This window comes from Acanthochromis polyacanthus, chromosome 9 (assembly GCF_021347895.1).
Source record: "Acanthochromis polyacanthus isolate Apoly-LR-REF ecotype Palm Island chromosome 9, KAUST_Apoly_ChrSc, whole genome shotgun sequence".
Classification (NCBI taxonomy): Eukaryota; Metazoa; Chordata; class Actinopteri; family Pomacentridae; genus Acanthochromis; species Acanthochromis polyacanthus.
Window position 1 is genome coordinate 28,898,457 of NC_067121.1, and position 23,959 is coordinate 28,922,415.

The 23,959-nt window shown below is 41.1% G+C and overlaps 1 protein-coding gene across 5 annotated transcripts in view; it reads right to left on the reverse strand.

Annotated features, from left to right (window-relative positions):
- LOC110950720 (SPRY domain-containing SOCS box protein 4-like) overlaps positions 1-23,959 on the reverse strand; it is a 92,508-nt gene that overhangs the window by 25,042 nt on the left and 43,507 nt on the right. For all 5 annotated transcript variants that reach the window (XM_022193470.2, XM_051953247.1, XM_051953248.1 and 2 more), the window contains one exon: positions 16,744-17,719. In XM_022193470.2, the coding sequence (XP_022049162.1) occupies positions 16,744-17,476 (733 nt within the window). In that variant the 5' untranslated portion in view covers positions 17,477-17,719. The remainder of the gene's footprint in view (positions 1-16,743; positions 17,720-23,959) is intronic.

Consider the following 23,959-nt stretch of genomic DNA (forward strand, 5'->3'; position numbering starts at 1 on the left):
CAGACAGACGGATAGACGGATAGACTGATAGACGGATAGATAGATAGATTTTATTAATCCCAAGGGAAATTCAAAATATCCCTGTAGTTTCTGTGAACTTAGATAGATATACAACACAAGATTTTTTGTGACATGTCACCATACACTCACTCACGCCCCCCTGCTTGAAGGCTCATAAACAAGTCACACACTACTTGGCGTAAAAACCTCTGAGGTGAAACGACCTGCAACTCAGCTTTATACTCTGTCTACAGTGATTCAGTGCAAGGTGACTTACTCGACTCTTTTTGCTCTGGCACTCTCCACAATGGATATCTTGACTAGATTGTAGACATCCATCTGACCACGTGCATACTCATGCAAGATTGAAGCACATTGATAAAGTTTCTGTCACAATCGATTCTTATTGAAAGGTGAATCACAATGGAAATTGAACATAAAATATAAGCATGCATGACACAGATTGACGTCAGACTGAGTTATAGACTGGGTACTAAGCGACACTTTACGAGTTGACACAATAGTAAAAACATTTATAGTACATCCATAGCATCTAAAATCATGCCCAGTAACACTGTAACACTAATTTTAAACCAGAATTACAAGCCTCTGACATTCTATAGTCAACATTTCTTTGGTTAAGGGTAACTTCAGCAGTCAAAGTGCACGAGAGAGAACAGGTCAGCAGCGTGGGCTTGGACTGGACCACAGCAGTACCAGCCAACAGTAGTTTCCTGGGCACACAGCCCAGTCCAGGGTGAGCGGACGAAGGGGCAATGTGAACTAGATACAGAGACATATTAAAAAGTTATGGATAACTACAAGAGTGACTGATCAAACAGAGGACGTAGCTGACGAGTGAGACACATAGAGGGCAGCAAAAGGAAGAGAGGGAGCCAAGTAAGAGGAAAGACTGCAAGTACAAATAAACACGCTCTGCTTAAAACATCTCCCGCCTTATATATAGTGCCTCTAAGTGCAAGAAATAATAATATAGACTGGACGATACACCTACAAAATGATACATCTTCACTACAATAAAAAAACCGTCAGGTCAAGGTCATGCACCCCAAAAGGCACATCTACATTACCAACAGGCTTAGTGTGTGCAATAGGAATGAAATCCCTCAACTAGTTTCTGAGATATGATCCGGAAACCAAAAAATATTTGAAGTGCCTCACTATGACCTTGAAAATCAGGTCAAGGTCATGCACCCCAAAAGGCACTATATAGAGATGGCCTGGGTGCAATATGAATGAAATCCCTCAAGTAGTTTCTGAGATATGCTCCGGAAACGAAATGTGGACGTACGTACGTACGGACATACGGACGGACGGACGGACGGACGTGCCCACGCCATTATACCCCTTCGTGCCTACGGCCGGCGGGGGATAAAAACTGAGTGAACACACATGAGAAGGAAACAGTAGACTGGAAATACGGGCAGAAGTGGATCCTACAGGAGATCATAACACCAGAGAAAGATTGGATACCAGTAAAAGGATTGGTGCCAGATGGTAAAACAATATCCTCAAAGAAATGATTCGCAGTACTTATATTACTCTGACCTTGTTCATTCCGCTGTATTGGGGGAGTAAAAGCCTCCTGTACTAAATGTAACTCCATATAAAATAAAAGGGTCAAAGTTTTGAGCCCAAGTTGAATAAACCGGACAAAGTATACAGAGATGGGACATTGAATTTGTTCTGGCAGAATCAGTATTGTATTTACTCCTGCATATATTTTGGTATAAAAGTCTATCACACAAGTCAGTATTGAGATTTAAACAGCGACATGAGCCAGAGACCTCTTTCCAATGTTCCCTATATCTTTTATAACAGGCAATTTTCTGTGTCACAATGATGTGGGAACATAATGCTGAGTTGGATTTTGCCTGCTTCGGACCATGTAGGATTTCCATGGCAATTGCTGGTACAGCATTCAACACAGCCTGAGGTTATTACTGCAGGTGTGACAGTTTCACAGAGCCACTAAGACTCTCTTTGGTGTTTCACTGGAGATACGGTAGTTAAAAAAGAACTGACACACAAACAAAACTTTTATCTTTAAGATCTGTGATGCTTTCCAAATGTGGAACGAACACATCCACTGAGACGCTCGGTTCCAACAAAAGATTCAGGCATACCTATTACCTCCTTTAAATCAGTAGACAATGAAATCAGCTTACACAATGCTAATTTGTGCGATGCGTCACAAGATTGTAGTCATTTAGCTTCAGGATTAGTCTTTAAAAATATCATTAAAGCAGCGATGACATGAGTGTTTTTCAAATCTAAGTTTCCCTGCACTTGTGTTGAGAAAATGTCGAGTTTCTCATGAGTGACACTGAAAGCACCAGGCTCACTGAATCTAGTCAAAAGATGACCAGTGTCTGTCAAAAGTAAAAGTATTCTATGCCCTCTGCTGTTCAACACTCACTTATACATCCTTAGACATTTGTACCACTTAAGGTAATATCCAATCGCTCCTACCTGAAGGTGTTTTAACCACAAAGCAGGCATTATTTTTTACTGTGTTTTGTCCAAATAAATTATAAAATGGTATTTTACATTTACAAAAATAAGCTCATAATAAGTGTGTTGGATAAACCTCACTAATATGCACTCTGATTTTCATTTAATTTATTCACTTAGATCTGTCTTAAGAATAACAATAGCTTGGATTATTTAATTTAACCTTCTGAACCCTGAAACCTACTGGTTGGTCTGAAAGGTATGTAGTCTTTAAAAAAATACATCAAAAGCACGGCATTCATCAGAGTGAAAAACTGCAAGAACAGAACACAATTGCAGGATTTGACCTCATCATGTGGGATGTAGAGTTTTGATGGGAAAATTCAAAAACTTAAGCTTAAAATTGTGATATTTCATCAAAATTTATTCCACATGTCATTTAAAATGTTGCCTAAATAAACTGTTGGCAGTACTCAGATTCCGTAAAAAAAAAAAAAATTGTGCTTTCCATTTCACAACCAAGACGTCATTAGTCACTCCGCCACGATCAACAGTCGTGTGACAAAAATTCAAGGACTATTTAGCTGAACTTGGCTGAACTGCAGGCTGTATTTACACAGAAACAATTCTAGATTTTTTTTTTCCACTTAAAAAAATAAATACATAAATAAATGCAATTTCTGTTTTTCCTTTCCATATTATCTATAGTATTAACTTTGTTGTACTGCAAAAAAATATATTTTTAATTACTTTTACTTCTACCTATAGTTGTGCTCTTTCCACAGAGGTGCAGGACTTTTTTTATAGTAGTTAGAAATGAGCCCACAGTCAGTAAAAATGTGACAGGAGCAAAAAAAAAAAAAAAACCTTAGAAACTGCTTAGAAGGTTGACACCATTAAAACTGAAAAAAGCAAACAAGACAGCTTAACATAGGACCCAGATCTACATTTAAACCATGTACTTCATGTCTTTATGGTTTAAAGCAACATATGTTACATTGCTGGTTGTTTACCTCAACTGTGAGTCATTTTTATGTAGAAAAGACTAGAGCAAACATTTCTCTAAAGAAGCATGTGCTTCTTAAGACAAATGTGACAAAGATATTTATGCACAGCCAATATGTGCTGCTGGTCTCCAAGGTTACAACCTCACACAGCAGTCGTGTGAATATTCATTGTAAAATCGACACTAATTGTAGACATTAGTTGCCTTGTGTGTGCAAAGCTTGTTTACTGAGCGTTTAAACACTGAAAAAACAAGTGAAGAATGTGGACCAGCTGTACACAGGCTTTCTTCATTTATCTAAATATTACAAGTAAAGTATTGAGGGGGCAGGTCATGGCCTGGTTTCTTTAGGTCGACAAGTTCAATGTAGCCTCAGCATATGTTGTCGATTCCTCACAGCTCAAACCGACCTGCTATGGGCTGAAAAAGATATCTGACACACTCCAAGATTTTGCTTACTGTATGAGAATACAAACATCAGTCTGAGACTTGGTAGAGTCCTGAGGGGCAGGTAGAGGCTTACAGCTTAGAGAACTGTGCTTAAATGCACTTAAGTAACCAGGTTACGATCAGCTTTCTGCTATATCCTGGTTGTGTAAGTGTTGTGTATACAAGAAACCCGGTTTATGCAACTGGGGAAGAAAATTGAGAAAGCTGATTTCCTCAGCCCCAGTTTCTTGGTCATGCACAATTCAAGCATAACCAGGTTTCTAATGGGCGTTTTACATACACATGACAAAAACGTGCTGTGACAACAATGCAGAAGGATGGGAGGAGAGCATCCTAATTGATTAAGTGTGCAATTTATTCAAAATAAGGTTATGAGAAAGGGAAAATCTGATTATGTACTTGGTGCATCTACATGCAGTTACCACATTAATACAGTATGTGGTACATGTAAATGTGCCTTCTGTAAATATAAAGAAATAAATATATAGATATAGATGCATTTCTAGGAGTAACTGGGTTTGTTGTGAGCGTAATCACACTGAATATGTGAGAGGGTAAAGATGAAAAGTGCCACTTAGTAAGAGGGGAAAGAGAGAGCTCTGCTCTCCCCTCTGAACAGCTCCAGTAAAGCTGCTCAGCGGCAAACAAAAGAGGACTATCCATGTGTGAAGGTGGGAAAGTGCACAACTGCGAAAGAGGAAACTGCTGAATAAGAGCGAGGGAGCTCTGTCAACTTTCCATGATTAAAAAAATTTAAAAGAAGGCTTTTTTCAAGGACACAAACAAAATCCATGACATCACGTCTGTTGCAGAGGACGGCATTCCTGAACGCTAATGCAAACCTCTTCACCTGACTGAAGTCATGACTTCATTCTCACAAGATGCAAACAGGACACATTAAAACCGGCTTTGTCATGGAAACAACTCGCTTTTAACAGAAACAGATGGATACGATTTGGAGCGAGTACGTAGACAGACGTCAGTTCCTCCTAATGTGCTGCAAGAGAAGTTGAGAACTGCTGGAAAATAATTACGTCAAACAGAGATAGTGATGTTAACAGGCAACAAGCTCTTAGCGCCTTCAGATACCTTTGACTCGACCGCTGGCTTCTAGTGCAGCAACACAGAGCTCACTGACAAAACTGAAAACACACTTCCAATTCAGCAGTGCCACACAAATAAGCAGCGTGAACGAAGTGATGAATACTTGAATAAATCGGGCGAGTCTCATTCACCGGGGAGAAGAATGCCAATGAGAGAAGAGAGAGGGCTGAGGGACCTTAAAATAGAACTCAATCCATGAGAGCACACAGAGGAATCCAGTCGGTCAGTAAATTGGTAATGTCAGAAGGCCAAATTGAAGCGTTGATTAGAGGCCGAGCCTACAGCTTCCTGAACAAAGAGTGAAGGAGACAAAGATTCAGGAGGATTATCTTGCTCTCATTCATTACAAAATCGGAGAGTGATTGGATCGCCTCGTTATTAACGCTGTTCCTGTGAGTCCAAGTGGGTCTGTGTGTGTGAGAGAGAGAGAGAGGGGGTTGGTGGCAGATTTAACAGAATAAAACAATAATGTTCTAAATCACTGGTCACCAAAACACTGAAGTATCAAAATCTTTTTCCAAACTCCTAAATTCCTTAATCCCCAGAGAAAAACACTACAGGCCACAATTTTTCCTATGCATATCAAACAGGTACAAGTAATAGTCTTTTCCCACTTCCACCTCTATAAAAACTCTCATCCAAAGAGGGCCCTTGTGTCTGGGAATAGCACAGCTCACAATCATAGTCTTGTCTGTGGTAGCGTTAAATGTGGGATTTATGGGTTTGTAAAAAGCAACTGCTGAGCTTTCAAAACTGATTTCAGCTCTGAAGCTTTTCTTGCTTGCATAAATTTCTTTAAATCTGGCGTTGTGCTGCATAACTGACTGCAGAGCACAACAGATCCACCAAGAGGTGTTTTGTTGCTGTTAAGAGTAGATTTCTCTGTGTTAATTGCAGTTAAATGAATTTTACAAAGACCGACGTGGTTCCAAAAGGTGACACAGGGGTAAAGCTGTAATACAGTAAATAGCTCTGGACAACACACACACAAACACACAGGATGGAACAGATGAGGGGGGAATGGATCGGTCCTGACAGAGAGCTGTGAAAAATGGGGAGATAATCAGGTGTGAAATCACTGTGGTTTTCTTTCGGCAGTAGTTCAGGCTGTCTCTCATCGTCTCTCGGCACCAGAGTCATTTCTGTTTGACACCATTCCACTGCAGCTAAGGGCAGGGCTTTAATCACAAACAGTACAGTAGAAAGACGTTAACATGTCAGGTATGTGACTACTCCCTGGGAAGCACCGGCATTCAGGGCATCATGTTTTCCACTGTCTTCTTCTCTCACTGTGCCCTTTTAGTCCATTTTATCCCCTTATTCTCTTCACCAAAGCAACTTCTGTCATTGCCTCGGTCTCTTTACTGCTTTCTACCCTCAATCTACCTCCATCCATCCCTGCTTGAGAGTCTATGTGTGGTCCAGGTTTTGCACAATTATGTAAAAGTGAATTAAAATGTCTTACATACAGAAGCTAATGGAAATTATGATGTCTGCTAAAAAAAATGATGCAATGTAGAAACACTTCCAATTTTTCCCGTGGGTGTGTTTCTGAAGTTCTCATGTTTAATTCAACACTCCTAAATTTAGGGTAAAAAAAAATGACAGTTGGTAAGTCAGCTAGCATGCCTGGCACTATCTGCGTGTTAGCTGGCAGAAAGCAAACTGAAGATTTTGTGTTGTACATGGACTCCTTGGAGAGCTATAGCAGGTTGGCACTGAGGAACAAGTGAACATGCTACACATATCAAGTCCATCCTGTGAGCTCTGTACTTGCAAAGAATATATGAATGCTGTCAAAAGGTAACATGTTCCATAGCATTTTTTCTAGGAGTTTCACTTTGCTTCATTGTGTTATTTAGCTGCTTTTGCGTGTGTGTGAAAAGTCTGCAAACTTACAAAGCCCAAAGTCCACATCAAAGGAAGATATTCACTCAGAAAACACTGCTTCGTACCTGCCTCAAAAACCATGTTTGAAGTCCAGGCTTTTGTTCCGTGACCTATTTACATCATCATGTAACATATTTGCATATCACCTGTCTCATAGCTACAATAAGCATCTTCCTCATTTTGCATGATTATTTACTCAAAATTTTAGGGTTACGGTACAAAACCAGTGTTGTCTTGCTTTCGTCACACTAGCTGGCCAATCTGAGGTCACCGGATTTTTTGTGTGTAAAGACACAGTTCCAAAAATGAAGTGTTTCTGACAGTGCTGCATGCAATGTACAGAATGAGAAAGATAATTTGCTTGAATATGAAAGCATATAAGCCTACTATAGAATAACCCCAAAACAAGAAAAGCACTCAGAGAGCGCAGTACTCCACCAAGGCTGCTCAGTCATTGTATGATTTCCAACGTATAGTCTGCAGCGATCAATTTGTAGTAGGACCGCAGTCATTTGATCGTCAGCAGGCAGCTGATGTAGCGTTCACTTGTTGTCATAGTTACAGTGACGCCATGCTGCTATTTCGCAATGATACAGAAATCTGTAGCAAATCCATGAATCCAGACTATAGACCACATCGCTGCCAAAATCTAATCAGTTGGTCCTTGTGGCATTTCTGACTTTCCCTGAAAATTTCATCCAAATCCATTATTCTGTTTTTGAGTAATGCTGCGCACAGAAAGACAGACTAACAGACGGACAACCATGCAGCGATAGTCACATAACTCCATCATGTTCCTTGGCAGAATAGTAAAAAATACAATTCTAAACCAATAATTACCCATATTATGGGCTCTTTAATCTATCGCCTCAAAACTGCACACAAACACAGAGAGAAAATGCTGCTGCTGTAGCAGGTCACACTGCAAACACACACAATGATGAGAATCACTTTTATAGAGCTGCTGCATGCAGTGAATCTAAACACTGGTCATTCTGCATACAATATAAAGCCTAACAATGTTTGAGAGGCAATGGTCGACCAAACAATAAACTCTGACAGTGATAACAGTGTTTTGTACTGAGGTTTAAATGAAGCTAATGTGGAGCGAAATTGCTCCATAAACAGCATCAAACATATTGTATGAGGAAGATATAGCACTGAGATGTTTTACAAAGCTAAAGAATACATAAAACCACATAAAAAGAGAACTTTAAATTTATAGCATACATGCAAAGATGATCTCTGTTCATTAACCATTGGCTGCCATATTCCATAACTCATTCCTTTAATTTTTTAGATTTAAAATAGGCTGACTGGTTCATTAGTGAAGGTAATGAAGTTCTACATTTTCTGTAATTGCATTGTACAAACTGCTTTAGAATCCAACTTCTAATATCTTGGACAAATTCAGGTGACGGTGTTAGTCAAGTTGCTATAGAGACAGCAATATCTGTGAATTACTGTAATCAACAACAACGCCACTGGTCTCCTGGGCAGACTGAAACTTAAACCTCCGTCCTGTGTTAATTTAAAAATGCTTATTCATTTGTTATTGACATCATGTCATGTGTTAAGTGAAAGTAAATTAATGTCAAGCACCTGTTACAGTGCTCATCAGTGAAAGCATTTAGTACATGATTTTGGCCTCAGGCTCGTCTCAATGGAAGCCCACTAATGTGCTGCAATCAATGAGTAAGAACACATTAAAAAATACAAGCAAAAAAGAGAGCCTAAAAACAGAAAACTGTCAGCAGCTACACCATCAACTGGAGATACACGGCACATTTCTATAATACTGCAGGGACTCTAGTCTTTAACAAGTTGGCTTAGTTAAGTCAGTTAAATTAAGGATTATCAGAAACCACCTAAAAAAACAAATAAATTTGGCTTTACATTTAGACAGCTAATTTGCACTATGGCTGATCTGCTTAAACAGAATTTGGTTAAAATGCAGTCTGACGAACCAATCTAAAGTTCAGGAACTGAATGAGGTCAGCATTGTACCTGACAGGCTGATTGAGGATATCAGGCTGTCAATTAAAGTTGTATGACTGACTCTGACAAAGGAACCACTTGACAGCAGGTCAAGAAGAACTGGTTGTCCTGGTAAGGTCATTATCTATTGTAGGTCGACTATTTCAAGCTCAGAGGAGGCTACTCCAATTTTTCTCTGAAGCTCTTGACTGAAACATCTGAAATTAGCTACCCTTAAAGTTACTGTTATTTGGCTGAAGATGATGGATTACTGTATTTTATCCATGCTTAGGACAGGGATTTAGAGATGATCATGTTGGTCACCTGGTCCACAGCCAATAAATCCTAATTATTCTAGTGATGTAATCATTGCATGTGTATTTGTAATAAGGCTAAAAAAGGTTCCTTTTCTCCTACAGGCAAAGTATGAAAAAATAAAACAGATCACTTACTGCACATCTGCTTATCAAAAATTTACTTTGAAAAGAGTGAAACAAGGAGTTTTCATGTCAGATTTACCCAAGATGAAACCAAGCGATTTTATCTACATGGTTTTCTCTAAGCGCATTACAGTCAGTAATGTGCACTTCACCCAGGAAAGCCAAAATCATCATCGTGATAAATATTCCATTAACGGTTGAGTTTTCTTTTACAGTGGTTCTCTTTTTTCTTCACTCATTTTTCTGCACATGTGGAGCCTTCATTCCAATAAAGTTGAAAACAAGACAGATTTCTTTTGTAGGTTCATCATGGAAAATGAGTGAGAATTTCCTTTTTGTATCAAGCAGCAAAAAAAAGCATGATGGATGCAAAAATTATGTGTCATGCAGCCCCGATTACCACCAGTATTGATGTGACGTCAATAGGCTGCATCTTTTTATTTATCGCTTCAGTCATTTCTGATGATTTTGACAGTTCTTTTCTGTTAAAATTGAACATTTGATTAATCTCCTTTCACTTTACTCGCTCTAAAATAATACAAGTATGCACCACAAGTGTTTGGATGCGTCTAAAAACTGCAATTTATATTCCAGCCCTCTTACCTTTTACTACCCAGTCAAAGTTTTGCCCTGCAGCCCTTCATTAGCACCCAGTTTCTGTGCTCCCCTACTCTTTCATTCCTCCATCATTGATCAGTTTATGCGACCTCCACTGAGCTGACACCAGTGGCTTGACACGACTTTCAATTTGCCTCTCGCTTACTCTTAACACCTCCCGTCCTCTTCGTCTCTAATGTCCCTCCGTTCCATCTTTGCCTTTTATCAGCCTGCTTCTGCCACTCTTCATTCAAGCTGCCACTCTGATCTGTGATTATTCCCACATCCCACTGCTGCTTCTGTCTCATTGTCGGTATATTTAGGTTTATTTATCTTTTCTCTCCATTTTGGCCTCTTTTTCTCCTCACTCCCTCTTGCTCCTTTATAAGTACTCCCTTTTTGTCAGCAGTCATCTTTCCTAAAAGCTTTAGAGCGTATGAAAATCACTATCTTCACTTTTCAGGCATTCTGTTTTATACACACTTCTGTGTTTGCCTTTGCTCTCTTCTAGGTTACCAATTTCCCCAGTCTTCTTCTGTTCTTTTCTTCCTCTGCCTTGTTATATTTTTATGGATTTCTCTGCTTTTTTTTTTTCCACCCTCTCCTCCATTCATATCTGTTGTTAAATATTTGATTATGAGCACATTGACATGACACCACTGTTCCCTGCTGGAGCTGAGGGTGTTTAGATCTCGTCACAGCGGATGAAGAAGAAAACATGAGGCCCTTTCGAAACTACATCTAAACGTATTCTCTGTCATTTAATCTTGTTTTTATGCTTGGTTTTGTCAAGATGAGCGAAGCCACAGAACTCAGAGAAATTCAGCCAACAAAGACATTAACTATAAGCTGAATACTTGTTGATGTAGCCTCCACTAAAATGTTTTGCTATCAAGTGCATAAGCACTCTACATTAACCACTAATTTATAGTGCATTTGCAAACACAAATGCTCTATTTAAAACTGTAACTGCATTAAAAGTGTATGCTTAAAGGACTCAAAATCAAGCTTGAATTATATTAGGAAAACACAAAGCATAAACCCTTCTTTGTGTATCTGTGTAGTCAATGGGCTATAATGAGAAGCTTCAGAGCCAACACTTCAGGGCGATCGCATAAGAAAGAGCAGCCGAAGACAGATGAGCATGCACATGTGACTGTAAAAAGCAGAAGGAGACAAATCAGGCAAGCATAAAAAGCAAAGTACAAGCCATTATGCCTGAGGCCAGCAGCTAAGTTAAGCTAAAGCACTAACCCACTGACCCACATATCACGCAGCCAGCAGTTAGTGTAAAACTCTGAGCACTAGCTTAGTGCCAGGCTGCCGCTAGGAAGCTGAGTCACGGCTCCGAGCATTCAGGTAATGATGAACATATCTGGAATGGAAGAGTTAAAATTAAGGACACAAAATTTGGGAAATGAAGTGGTGTTGTCTTAGTTATTGTAGCTGTCCTCTATGTCTAGATATCTATCTTTAAAATTTACAACTGAGGTACTAGTGTTAACACTATCACCCTGTGGACATTTTCACAGTAATGCTTCAGTAAGAAGTACTAACAGAGTTATTTACTGGAAGGCTAGAAGGACAACGGCTGTTCTGTTTTCAAAATGTAAATTACCAACACAACTTTCAAAACCTTCCTTGTACTGCAGTGTCGCCAGAAGTCTGACAGATGAAAATCTCAAAACCTCAGCAGATAAAACAGAAGTTTTCTGCATGACTTAAGATCACAAGGGGCAACTGAGACTTAGTTTTCTTGTGATCTTTTTGCGAGGCAAACGCTTTAGTCCAAATTCCTATGAAGAACAAAAACTGCAATGATCACTGTGAAAGCATTTTAAACTGCAAATCCAGTGAGTACTTAAAATTCGCTGTTAAACTGATGCATTATGGAGTCAGAGCAGACACAGAAAGAAGTAATTTCATATTAGATTCAGCCTCAGATGACTCAAACTAAACTGAGGCTTTTCTACTGACACAAAGCAGACTTTCTTGATACCGCAGGGTGCCCTCATGTAAACAAGCTCGACACCAATGGATCCCTGTTCTGTAGTTATGGTGAAATGGTGGCTCCATGCAGCAGCAGCAGCTGGTTTAGGTCTGACCTGCAGTGTGTAAGCTCATGTGATGCAGACTAAACAGTAGGGGAGAGGGAGGCAGCGGGCCGGCTTACAGGAGAAAAAAAAAAAGAAAAAAAGTGGGTCACTTCTCGTTGACAGATCTGGTGGAATGTGACGCCCGAATAAGCCTGCAGTTGTGATTTTAACTATGAAGTATTAATTAATCCTTGCCAGCGAAAAGCACAGTGTTAGTATTTCTGTCTGCATGCTGCAAATCCCACATTTCTTTCTGCGGAGTCGGAAGTCTGGAGGTTTAATGGTTTTTATGTGTGTTTGTCATTTTCCTCACAGTGTACTTCAAAACAGACGCAAAGGAATGGTGCCTGTTTTTGAATATCATCACAAGTTTTCATTTTAAGTCAACAGGAAGCTGATCAGATGAGTGTCAGTCATGCTCCCTCATTCACATCATCATCCCACATCACTGCACGGCTCCACCAGCTCTCTACTTTCTGTTCCTATTGTTCAAACACTCCCTCTAAGCTGCCTTTGTATTCTGCTTCCATCCTTCTCCTAATGGATCTTCAGTATGTTCCTACTTGTAGATCTTATCCTGCTTTTACTGAATCTCTCTCAGACGGTTTTCCTTCCATTCTGTCACTTTCCCCCTCATCTGTCTTACTTGCCTTTCTTTATTTTTAACTTCCCTGTTCCACTGTGTTTTCCCCTCTCTTTGCTTCCCTTGCTGTCTCTGAGGCAATAATGACTGGTGCTGTCATCTGGTCAGTAAGTGTCTGAAATGGGTTTATACTGGTGAATCATATCACAGCTGTTGGATGAGAAACTTTTCAGCAAATAACAAAAAAAATACGTACAGTGACATTGGCTTCACTAACAGAAAAGAAACTGATTATGTAACTGAAGTTAAAGCCCATCCCTGAAATTGGATTTGCAAGGTTTTCACCTGATAACAGCGATATGTGCCCCGCAGTGGTGTCTAATTATTCAAAAAAGGAATTATACTCTGGGTGGGTTGTATATTAGCTGATAAGAAGGCAATGTTAAATTGCCACATTTTGCAATGGAGTCTGGTGTTATGTGTGCTCGAGTACAAAGAGAGAGGAAGAAAAGAGAGAGAGAGAGAGAGAAAGTGGCACATATCAGGGGTGAAGCTAAGACGGCTCCCATTGTAGCGAATCAAAGCGCCGCTAATTGGTACAATTATAGAGACAGGACAGAACTATGTGTGTGAGAGAGAAATTCACACATGCATTAGGAAGCAGAAGCAGATGAGGGCGCTTCAAGGTAACAAAATAAATTAGTTACACATGTAGTTTATGTGGTGTAGCTTCAGTTAAGTGAGTTAAACTCTATCTGGCAAAGAGAGATCAGTTCACATGAAGATGGAAGAAGAGAAATCCTTTGAAGTAAAAGTGCTGGAAGGATGAATAATTTACATCACATTTACAGGATAATGCAGTTTGAACCTCTCCCAGCATTTATTTGCATTAGTCCTTATTACACGTACTTATTTGGCCCTGATTGCTTTGTGCAATCTGACAGAAACTACCATGAGCTGAAGTGGTGCTACCTTTCTGTGTGTTAGTGCAGGAATGGGCGCAACGATCCAAGGTGGAGCAAAATGATGATCGTGGTGCAATGGAGGTCTGATCCGGAGTGATGAGAAAAACAAACAGTGTGACGAAGAGACGGCACGTCTATAAATCTCTTTTTAATACCCTGCAGTCATGCTGTTTCCTCTTACAACAATAACTCACCAACAATCCAATAGTCGCTTCTCATAGGAAGGCCTGTTAGACAAAGTCATTACTGAGGAACCCAGAGGATTTTTTTCACGACACACACTCATAAACACGCAGAGCAGATTTATACGTAACACTTGCATACACACATTCACACACAAGACGCACCAAGCAGTCACCACAAAAAAAAACAACAGCAGCCAAATGTGATCCGGTGTCTGCTCTTCAGCTGACCACATAGTCATGGTTTGCTATTCACACACACAGACAGTCAGGCAGGCAGCAATCATGACTTCATTCTAACCATTCGAGTCATCTGTGGGGCAGACGAGGCGATTCAATCCAAAACTGATACCGAGTGCAGCTGCCACACAGACTGTAATCACACCCTGTTTGCCCACTCTGCATCAAAGAGGGCCGCCTGGGGCTATTTACTTCACCTCTGACTGAAATCTTGAGATATTACTCTCACCACAGTCTTTGTTTGAGATTCAGAGCAACAACCGGACTGCTAATAACCCGAAAAGGCCTCTGAGCAACGAATGTTTGAGTGGAATGTGAAACCAAAAGTACTGTTTTAGATTTGGTGGTCCAAGTGGATTTCCCCTACGTAAGGCCTCGCTCAATAAAGCCTTTGTCTCATCTGTGCACACACACACGTGATTTCATTTACTTTGTGAGCTTTTGAATGCGTAGCTGTATCAGAAAATACCTGTTTAGAATGATTTCTAAGGGAAGACAACAGTTTTAACGCCCGTTATGTTTGGAGTAGTATTTTTACTCTACCATTTTATAGTGTGACCAAAGCCTTTGGTGTTGTTTATTCAGCTTGCTCCCACAAATATGTATTTTTTAATTTCTTGCCCTCTCTGTGTCTGTCTCACATCCCTGCTTGTCCATCAGGATGAGCCTTTCAACCTTCACTCTCCTCCCTGCATTAAGCTTGGCACATTTGCTACAGTCAAACCCCATTTCACAGCATGAAGTCTATAAGCTTGCAGAGGTGACGGCTTTGAACAGACTCGATATTCCCCATATTCTCCTCGATGGCCCTTCGTACAGAGTCACCGTGAAATCAAGCAGGTGGCTCCATAAATGGAAAATGGCCAAGGTGAGGTGCTTTGAGCAGCCAAAGTATGTACTTTGAGCTAATCCTGAGAGTGGGAGCTTAACAGACATCAGACATGCATTCAGGAAGGACTTAAAACAGATGACGAGGAAAAATTCTTAAAATTTCAAGTGTTTTTGTTTTCAATCTGATTCATTTTAAGAAAACCATCCAATTTAAAAGCTGGATGAGGCTTGTGGCCTATTTTTAAGGGTAGAAAACAGTCTTATGATGTCATCGTGTCCTTTGAGATCAGAGAACTTCTGAGGAAATTTGAGATGATTGGTATCAGACGTAACAAACTACAGAGAGAGAATTGGGTTTTCTCTCAGTTTTCTGTCGCCGTAACACACACCCTGTTGTGATATCAAATAAGACCCGTGGGGTTCTGCAAACTAACAGGGAGGAAGACAGCCAGTCAGATCATAAGCATGTTTTCATAACACACACTTTCCCTTCCTGGCAGGTGTGTGTCCATCTGTGTAAGTGTCCGTGATGTGTGTCTAAGCGAGCTTTTAACAAGCTGTTCAAAGCATCACTGTTTAGACTGCAATGGGAGGAAGAACTCTCTCCTCTCTCATAACACACACATGCAGACACACAGCAGGAGTCTCCGGAGAGCAAAAACATGCCTTATTCACATAACTAAACACAAAACATGCAGAAAAGCACCTAAACTGATTTCTCTGGAAAGCTTTCACAACTCATTCCTTGCTTTGCCACAAAAAATGCACAGAAATTTTACACAAATGCAAAAAACCTCCTGATACAGTTCGTCGGCAAGATGAAGGGTTGCAACAATCAGGAGCTATTTAGTGCAGATCAAAGCGCTCTACAACAGGGAAACAGCTTTAATACAACAGTTTCAATACCTGCAGGAAGACAGCATGCGAGAAAGTAACCTTTGAGCATGTTCTCAGGTAGCAAAGCCGAACAGCTTCTCAGTAATATTTAGAGGAACGAGTCTGGGCAAAGCTCCAACACAGAATAGAGAAATAAAAAAAGAATGAATTTCAAATTTAGTAACTCAGTTTATGAGGCCCTATAAAGTACTTAATCGAAAACAGAGGTCAGTCATAAGGCAAGATCTTCTCCTTTTATAACGGTCTACAAATGTTCATTATCATTCTTTAACTGTTGAGGAGAATACAGCTTCTATTTCTGTCAACAACTAAACCAAGCAAAAGACTCAAATTCTCTGCCCTATCTGGCTTCAAAGACAGCTTTGATATAGAGTGAATTTCTATTTAAAAATAAAACGAGCAGCTAAACCTTTGTTTACCACGTCAACCTTTCCTGTAGAGACTGTGGTGCTTTCCAGCCCAGTGTACACAATAATCAGTGCTGGTTTTCTGTCTTGCTGCCGTACACAAACTTTCACCCCATTTGCTTCCAAACAAAGTGTGTCAAATGTACAATCTCTGAATTTACAGAGTTACACAACATATTGAAAGTCTTTCCACAAGGAAGGCCGAGCGTCACAACCAGATTAGGCATGTTAGTTCCTATTCTTGTATTAAAGGGAAATCTATTAGCAGAAGTGAAATATGGCATTCATATTTAAAATGCTATTAGTGAATAATCGACAGCAACCAGCAACCACGAGTGAGCGCTTCAAATCTACACAGGGAGCAGGTTCTTTTCCAAAGAGTCCACCATGTAGTGCCTCTGTGTTTCTATAGCTACACAGAATGGACAAACCAAACTCTGGCTCTGGAGAGGGCCTGTAGATAGGTTCTGATACACACTTGGAAACAATCTGATACCCAGATTTTTATCAAAATAATAAAGTTTTGACTCTTCTTTACCTTAAAGTAAAGAAACAACACACAACCAAGACTGTGAAATGTCAATACCAAAATGTGATACTTACGATCCAAGCCGTTGATGTACCTCATGGATATCTCACAATGTCCCCACACAGCGCTGACGATGGGATACAGCTTCTTTCCTTTTAGCCCTCGAAATGCCACTCCTAGATACTGTCCATCCACCATAAAGCTTAGTGTCCCCTCGTCCATGTCCAGTATCACTAGCAGAGAGTCCGGCAAGGTGAACGACTCCTCCGGCTCAAGGAAACAAGGGTAAGAAGGCAGCGAGCTGTGGGCCCGGTTCTTACTGTCATGGTAGAGCCTATTTCGTCCCAGATCCCAGCCCCAGGACTCACAGTCTGATCCCACTAACGCTGTGTACCCAACAGAATGTAAAGGAGCGTCAGACGTCGCCACTCCAACCACAGCGTGGGTGCCTCGCTGCCTCGCAGGCCAGTGGATCTTCCACACATGGAGACCCCGAGTGTATCCAACCCGCCCCCGGATGCAGTCTGTGCTCTGAGCGACCGGGTGGCGGTGAAACGTCAACTTATCATCCTCTTTGATAAAGATGTTGAGCGAGCGGTCATCTGCATTCCACGCATGCCGTAGCTGGGTCTCCAGTCCAGCACAGGGCATGTCGAGCAGGAGATCCAGTCTGGGAGGTTTGGAGAAATCTGGGCCCCTCAGCTCCAGGTGCTGCCGGCGATGAGCCGCGGGCCGATAGGATGGTGAGCCACCAGTTTCCCCGCGACCATCGACCGATTTAATGCCGCCAGAGATCTTCTGGCCCATGGCTACGGTGGAGGGGTTGACAGAAGGAAGGGGAAGGAAAGAGGGGAAGGTGGCGTTTGTGCAGGTGGGTGCTGCGCTGCGCGGAGCTCAACGTTACCTCATCAATGCAGCACAGACGAGGTGAGAGTTCCTAACTGGAGAGTGATGGAGGGAGATGAAGGAGGAGGAGGTGATGAATGACAGATGTATGTGATCTGGTTTCATGCCACAAATGTCTCCATAAAGACAGAGCTGATGTCAGTCCTGTTGAGACAAAAACAAGAGCAAGAAAAAAGAGATTAAAAAATTTGGTATTAATCCCTTTAACCGTAATTCACAACTAGTTTTCCTCAAACCTCAGTTACACATAGAAAGTACAAGAGAAACAAACAAAGAAGACAAAGAAGAGAAAAAAAGAGTAACTGAAAGAGAAGCACGAGGATGGCAAGTGTTGGCAACACTTTGTCTTTCACAGATTTTGTGTGGCTTTGTTTTCACAGGAATAAACAATGAGCAGGATGAAGAAGCAAATACACACACACTGGCACAAATACACATACACTTCCTCTGACTCATCCTGCATCCTCCCAACCAATTCATGTGCCAACACCAATGCATGCATGTAACCCTACAAACATTCCCCAGTTGTGCAGCCTGGCACTTTCTCACTTAGGTAATGTAATTTTAATGAGTAATGCCTGAGTCTGCAAATATATCAGCAAAAGAGAAACCACAAGACCAGGTAATAATTTATCTCCAATCCTTTGTGTAAAAGAGTTGAAAAAGTCAGCTTTGACTTACGGTAGTCCTTATACTGGGTAGAGAGATTACATAGTGGCAGACGGCTTGTGTTCTGTCATTCACATAAATGTTCATCTACGCTGCAAACACAAACCTGTGAGTAATAAAAATATCTAATATTGTCGTTATGGTTTTAGAGTGCAGTTTCCATTTCAATGTAATTTTCAGTATAATGTCTAAGTTTCCAGTGTGGGTGTTACAGTGTTAGTTTAGTTTTTAGTCAGTTTCATTTTTGGCCTATGTGGTGACACTGTTCCAAAGAACCTGTGTATTTCTGTTCTATTTATGTGAATTTACAGGTGCTTGCTAAAAATGTTCTTTTAATATTCTAGTTTGTTTTTCAAATGTCAAGAAAAAACCACAAAAATATACAAGAACATACAAAAATATGAGTGTGGTATAGCTGTTTTTAAGTTTTAAAAAACTATAGTTTAATTTGCCCACCAAGTCTTGCTGCTTTAGCTCACAATAAATTACCTTGAACGCCTCATTTTGACACATAAAGCTACAACAAAGATGATCTCATGCAGATCTCACAGTTTAGACAGTTCTGTATGGTGGAACTGACGTAGCAGATCTCTTCCAGGAACAGCAGCTGGCACTTCCTATTCACAGGAAAAGACTCAGTCACACCTCGCGGCAGACGGGGAAGTTGATGACACAACTCTCTACATGTCTGGTAGCTTGTGTTTACTTCAACACGTCATAAGCCACAAAGCGCTCAGTTTTTATGTGTACATTTCTGGTAAGTGTGTCTCACACCAGCAGATGCTTTTTTTATGTGTCAGCAGCGCAGGGATATATTCAAAGCATAAACGGTAGCTACAGAAAGTCAAGCCTGATTCTGTTGCTGATAAAACAGTATTATTATTTATACTTCATTGACGCGTCTCTATTCAGTTTATTGTCTCAGTCTGTACATGAACCAGTTCTTCAAGCCTGTAAAGCCAATAATGTTGGGCTAGAAATATTTCATAAAGTGCAGCTTTGCAAAGAACATTGTTTGTATTTCTCTAAAATGCAATATGCATTAAGTTTAACTTCAAAAATATGTACACTGTCGTTCTCCTTCAGGAAAAACTGATGACACAAGCACAAATGTTCCCACAGAACCACCTCAGCCACCACATGACTGCAGGCTGAGGTCATGGTGTAATATTTTGTGAAATTTCTATGGCTTTTTATAAATACACACACACTCATGCTTGTCTGGTTATCTCTGTGAGGGTATTCATTGACGTGATTCAATCCCTTGACCCTTATCTTACATTTAATACCTAAGCCCAAATACCAAGCCTTAACAGTCTTACAGTCCGTTGAAAATGAATCAAAAAGGCAAGGACCTTAAAATGTCCTCATTTTTCCAAAATGTCGTCACTCCCAAGGCCTAAAACTCAAAGTAGTCCTCAGAAAAATCTGCACCATGCAAATACAAGCGTCTCATTTGGACCACATTCATTTTCCCTACATTTTCTCTCCCTTTCGTTTTTCTTACTGCGAGTAAAGTCACGGCAGCTGGCAGCGATGCCAACAAATGTGTGCCACTGCTCAGTTCACTCCTCAGCATGAGAGGGTTCAGTGCTCGGGCACACACACACACAAGCACACACACACACACACACACAAGCACACACACTAGCACACACACTAGCACACACACAAGCACACACCACAGACAGCTGCCTCAGTGTGTGTCATCACGGCTGGCAGGTGGGTTAAGGGTGGACGCCGCCTGGAAGCTTCCAGAGTCGTCTCCGCCAAACTTCAGCCAAAGAAAACACTATTTAACACTGTACAGACTCTCAGCGTGTTTGTATGCGCGTCTCAGCCTGGCCCAGTCTGGCGCAGCATGTGGATGACAATCTGGCATTATGGGCTGTCATCAAGGAGGCACTTGACCTATGACCACGTGTCGTCACGGTCACCGTTGCGTAGTAACCTCGCAAGAGGCTGGTGGTGGGCTGGCGCAACGTCTGCTGCTGCGAATAGAGGCAACATGCTTCTGCCATCTGTTGTTTACTTTCCCTCCCTCCCTCCATCTTGCTCTTCTTCTGCAGCTAGACTGCACTCATCCCCTCCTGCCTTTATCTGTACTTTCAGCTGGGTTAGACAGGTATGGAGTGGACAGCAGCTCACACAGTGCCACACACACAAAGACACGCACACTGTGACTCACACAAATCAATACAAAGTGCAGGTGATGGTATGATTTAGGGCTGCAAGAAACAATTATTTTCATGAATTATAAATTTTTCAGTATATTTATGACTAATGGTGTAACCCTCAGAACCTCAAACAATTTCCTTTTTGCTCCTGTCACATTTTGACTCACTGTGGGCTCATTTTTGACTGATATGAAGTCGTCCACCTCTATGGAAACAGCACAGCCATGGCTAGATGTAGACAGAACTTAAAAATGTCTTTTGTGCTGTATAAAAAGTTAGAATGCAATAGATCATATAAAAAGAAGAAGTGCTCACAGATGTTACAAAGACTGAGGGAAACATGTCTTTGCATGTTATATACTCCAATACTTGTCTCCTATTTCCTCTGTGTAAACACAACTTGCAGTTCAGCAGAAGTCCTTGAATTTTGAACAAGTGACTGTAGGTCACAGCTGAGTCACTAATGACTACCAGGTTCTACAGAGGAGTGCCAGATTTTTTTTTGTTTTTTACAGATTCTTTCAACTGCCAGCAGTCTAATTTGGGTATTTTTGTTAAATGTGAAATGTAGAATAATTTTGATTAAATATCCAGCTTTGAAGTTTATATTTGGTTGTTTTTCCAGATAAAACTGAAAGTTACACATAATTAGATCAAGCACCACCAGAAACCTGAAAATCCAACAATTTTTCCAGTTTCTTGTGATGATAAATGATGTAATTTTGGTGTTTCCTTGTTGTTTTAAAACCACTAGCAAGTTTTGTGTTTCAGAGGAATAGTTATTTGATCTACAAAATGTCAGAAAATAGTGAAAGTCACTTTTTGCCCCAAGCAATGATAAATATTTGTCCAACCAACAGTCTCTGCATTATGTGAAACATGGAGATATTCTTTTTAGGACTTCATATTACTTAAACAATAAATTGAAAAGAGTGGGATAGAAGGGTTGACCATAGAGGGCTGGAAGAAAGAAATCAAAAGAAATATTTTGGATTGAGACATGTTCAGCAAGAACGTTCGTGAATGCAAGACAAAAAGAAACTGACAAGTTACAGGCCGAAACTACACTAAAAGCTTTGTCAAAAAATGAAAAAGTGTGAGATAAGGCAGACAGACACAGTGTGCACCTGGTGTGTGGGCTGCCTTCATCTGGCTTCTCCTGCTGTACTACTAACAAGCTCCAGTCACCAGAAGAGCTTGTGAGGGAGGTGTGTGCGTCTGGAAGTGTGTAGCACTGCACGAGAGGAAGACACAGTGTGTGTGTCTGTCTGTCTCTCATGCTGTGTTTCATTTAAAACTGCCCAGAAAGCTCTGACTGGGAACACAGGCTTTGAAGTCGCACACAAACACAGCAGCTCACACACAGGGAGGAGAGGAAGCTGCTGAGGAACCACTCACTCAAACTGCACCGCCCTCTGACAACAGACCAGAAATTTTCTTTGGGCTTTTCCACAGAAATCCTGTCAGGGTCTCCATAGAATCCAAAGCACTGTATGTAAATATGAGCCTCTGTTTAGCAGAAGCCAAGTTTTCCAGGCATTGGTGGTTACCGTAGTATTTACTTCACATGTGCAGTTGCGTCTCAGAAAGTCAATCGAGGACAAATGGTGACCCACGAGGTCTTAGAGGATGAAGACTAATAGCCTGACAGTCAGTCCTGTTTCTCTGCTCATTCATGAGTGTGTAGCCTAAGAGCGTGCATGTGTGTGTGCACACCTTTCATCCGAGATCAGCTTGTCCGAAGCGATATCCCAGCCACCTGCAGGCAGTGACAGCAACAGAAACAGCTGTTGTCTTGCACCACTAATGGACACAGTGGACTTCATTAAGCAAGTCATATGCAGTCGAATGTTGGACATTTTGGGAAATATGTCTGTTCTTGCCAAGAATTAAATGAAAACACTGATACTGTTCACATCTGCCGATTCAGTGAAAGTCTCTGGTCATCAGCTGGTTATTAGCTCAGACAAAATGTTAACTGGCGAGTTTTAGAGGCTACTGTACAGATGAAAGACAGAAAGAAAGACAGAAAGAAAGACAGAAAGAAAGAATAACTTCCTCTCAGATACTTCCATTCGCTTCAAGCTGACAGGCAACAAAGCCAAACTCCACTCCAGTGAAGCTTATTGACTTACTCCCACAACCACTGCGACACCAGGCGCATCCATTTTGGAAACACAATGAGCAGCAAACAGCAAGTCCATGTGTGTGTTCCAGTTATGACACCAGAAATTCAGCAGTTATCTCCTGAAATATTGAGCTGTCTGTGTTTGTCTGAGGAAGCGGCTGTGAGTCAGCATTTAAATATGCCATCGGTGTTCACAATTAAACTTTTGGCTCGACCTGTCAAGGGTTGGTGCACTCAAATAATTATAGCTGTAAATCCTGATTTAAGGGTAGAATAATTTAGTGTTAATTTAAATATTGCTCACTCACTGATATGTTGGTGAAACCTGGAACCCATCAGCAGTAGAACTCTATTTATCTGAAAACACTGTGAAGCTGGAGAGCAGCTGAAGGCCAAACCGGTTCCATGTGTTCCATTATAGCAGCGGCATTGTAGCTCTGCTCAGACTTGTGTTCTTGTTTTGCCTTTTAACTCAAAGGCTTTAATTCATGAGCCTAAATCCAGACAGTTCACTTTGTACCACCATTACATAAGTCACTTTAAACTGCCACGACCTCATTTGAACCTTCATTGTCATGTTAAATTACAGTAACCTTGCCTCATTCTCATGACGTCTGAAAAATGAATCACAAAGTGGTCACTTGTTCCACTTTCCACTGAGAAGGGAGGACATCTGGGCACTGCGGTGTACAAAAACAGAGCTCACATGCAACCCTAAACACACACTAGCAAACACACATGTTTATATCATACAGTATCTCCTCATAGCAACAGATGTACCCACTAGATTAAACAAACTACCATCCTCTCTACATTGCTGACATTCATTCCTACTGAGGGAATCCCTGGGTAGCTGAAGATGCCGGAGCGAGACATAAACTGTAACGTCTGGCTCCTTGCAGGATGTCAAAATACAGACAGAGACTCTACACTGGGGCTTTAAACTTATCTTACAGCTGATGATGAGAGGTGGTGCGCTCATGAAGAGATCTCTGCACTTATTAGGCAGTTGCAGAAGCAGACATCACCGCTCTTTTATCACAGTCTCTTTAAAGGTTTGACTTTTTCGTTTTTCTCACTGCTTTCCCCAGCTTTTTCTCAGCTCGTTTTCCTATTCCCTCATCCATTCGTCACTGCTCCCGTCTCCTTGCCTTACAGTAACCACTAAATCCATGGAGAGTACTCTGCAGAGCTGACACCCTATCAATTGGTACAACTTATCTCCGGCCTGCCACCGAATGCCTCAGCGTCTACCATGCGGCAATCAATGCAAGCTCAGCATGGAGGAAAAGCGCGGTCTGCGAAACCCCGGACACCCGCAAATTCACACGTAGCTGCATCCTCGTACACATGCTCTCTGACAGTCACAAAGCCCCGTACACACAGATGAAATTATGCATGCACTGTGGA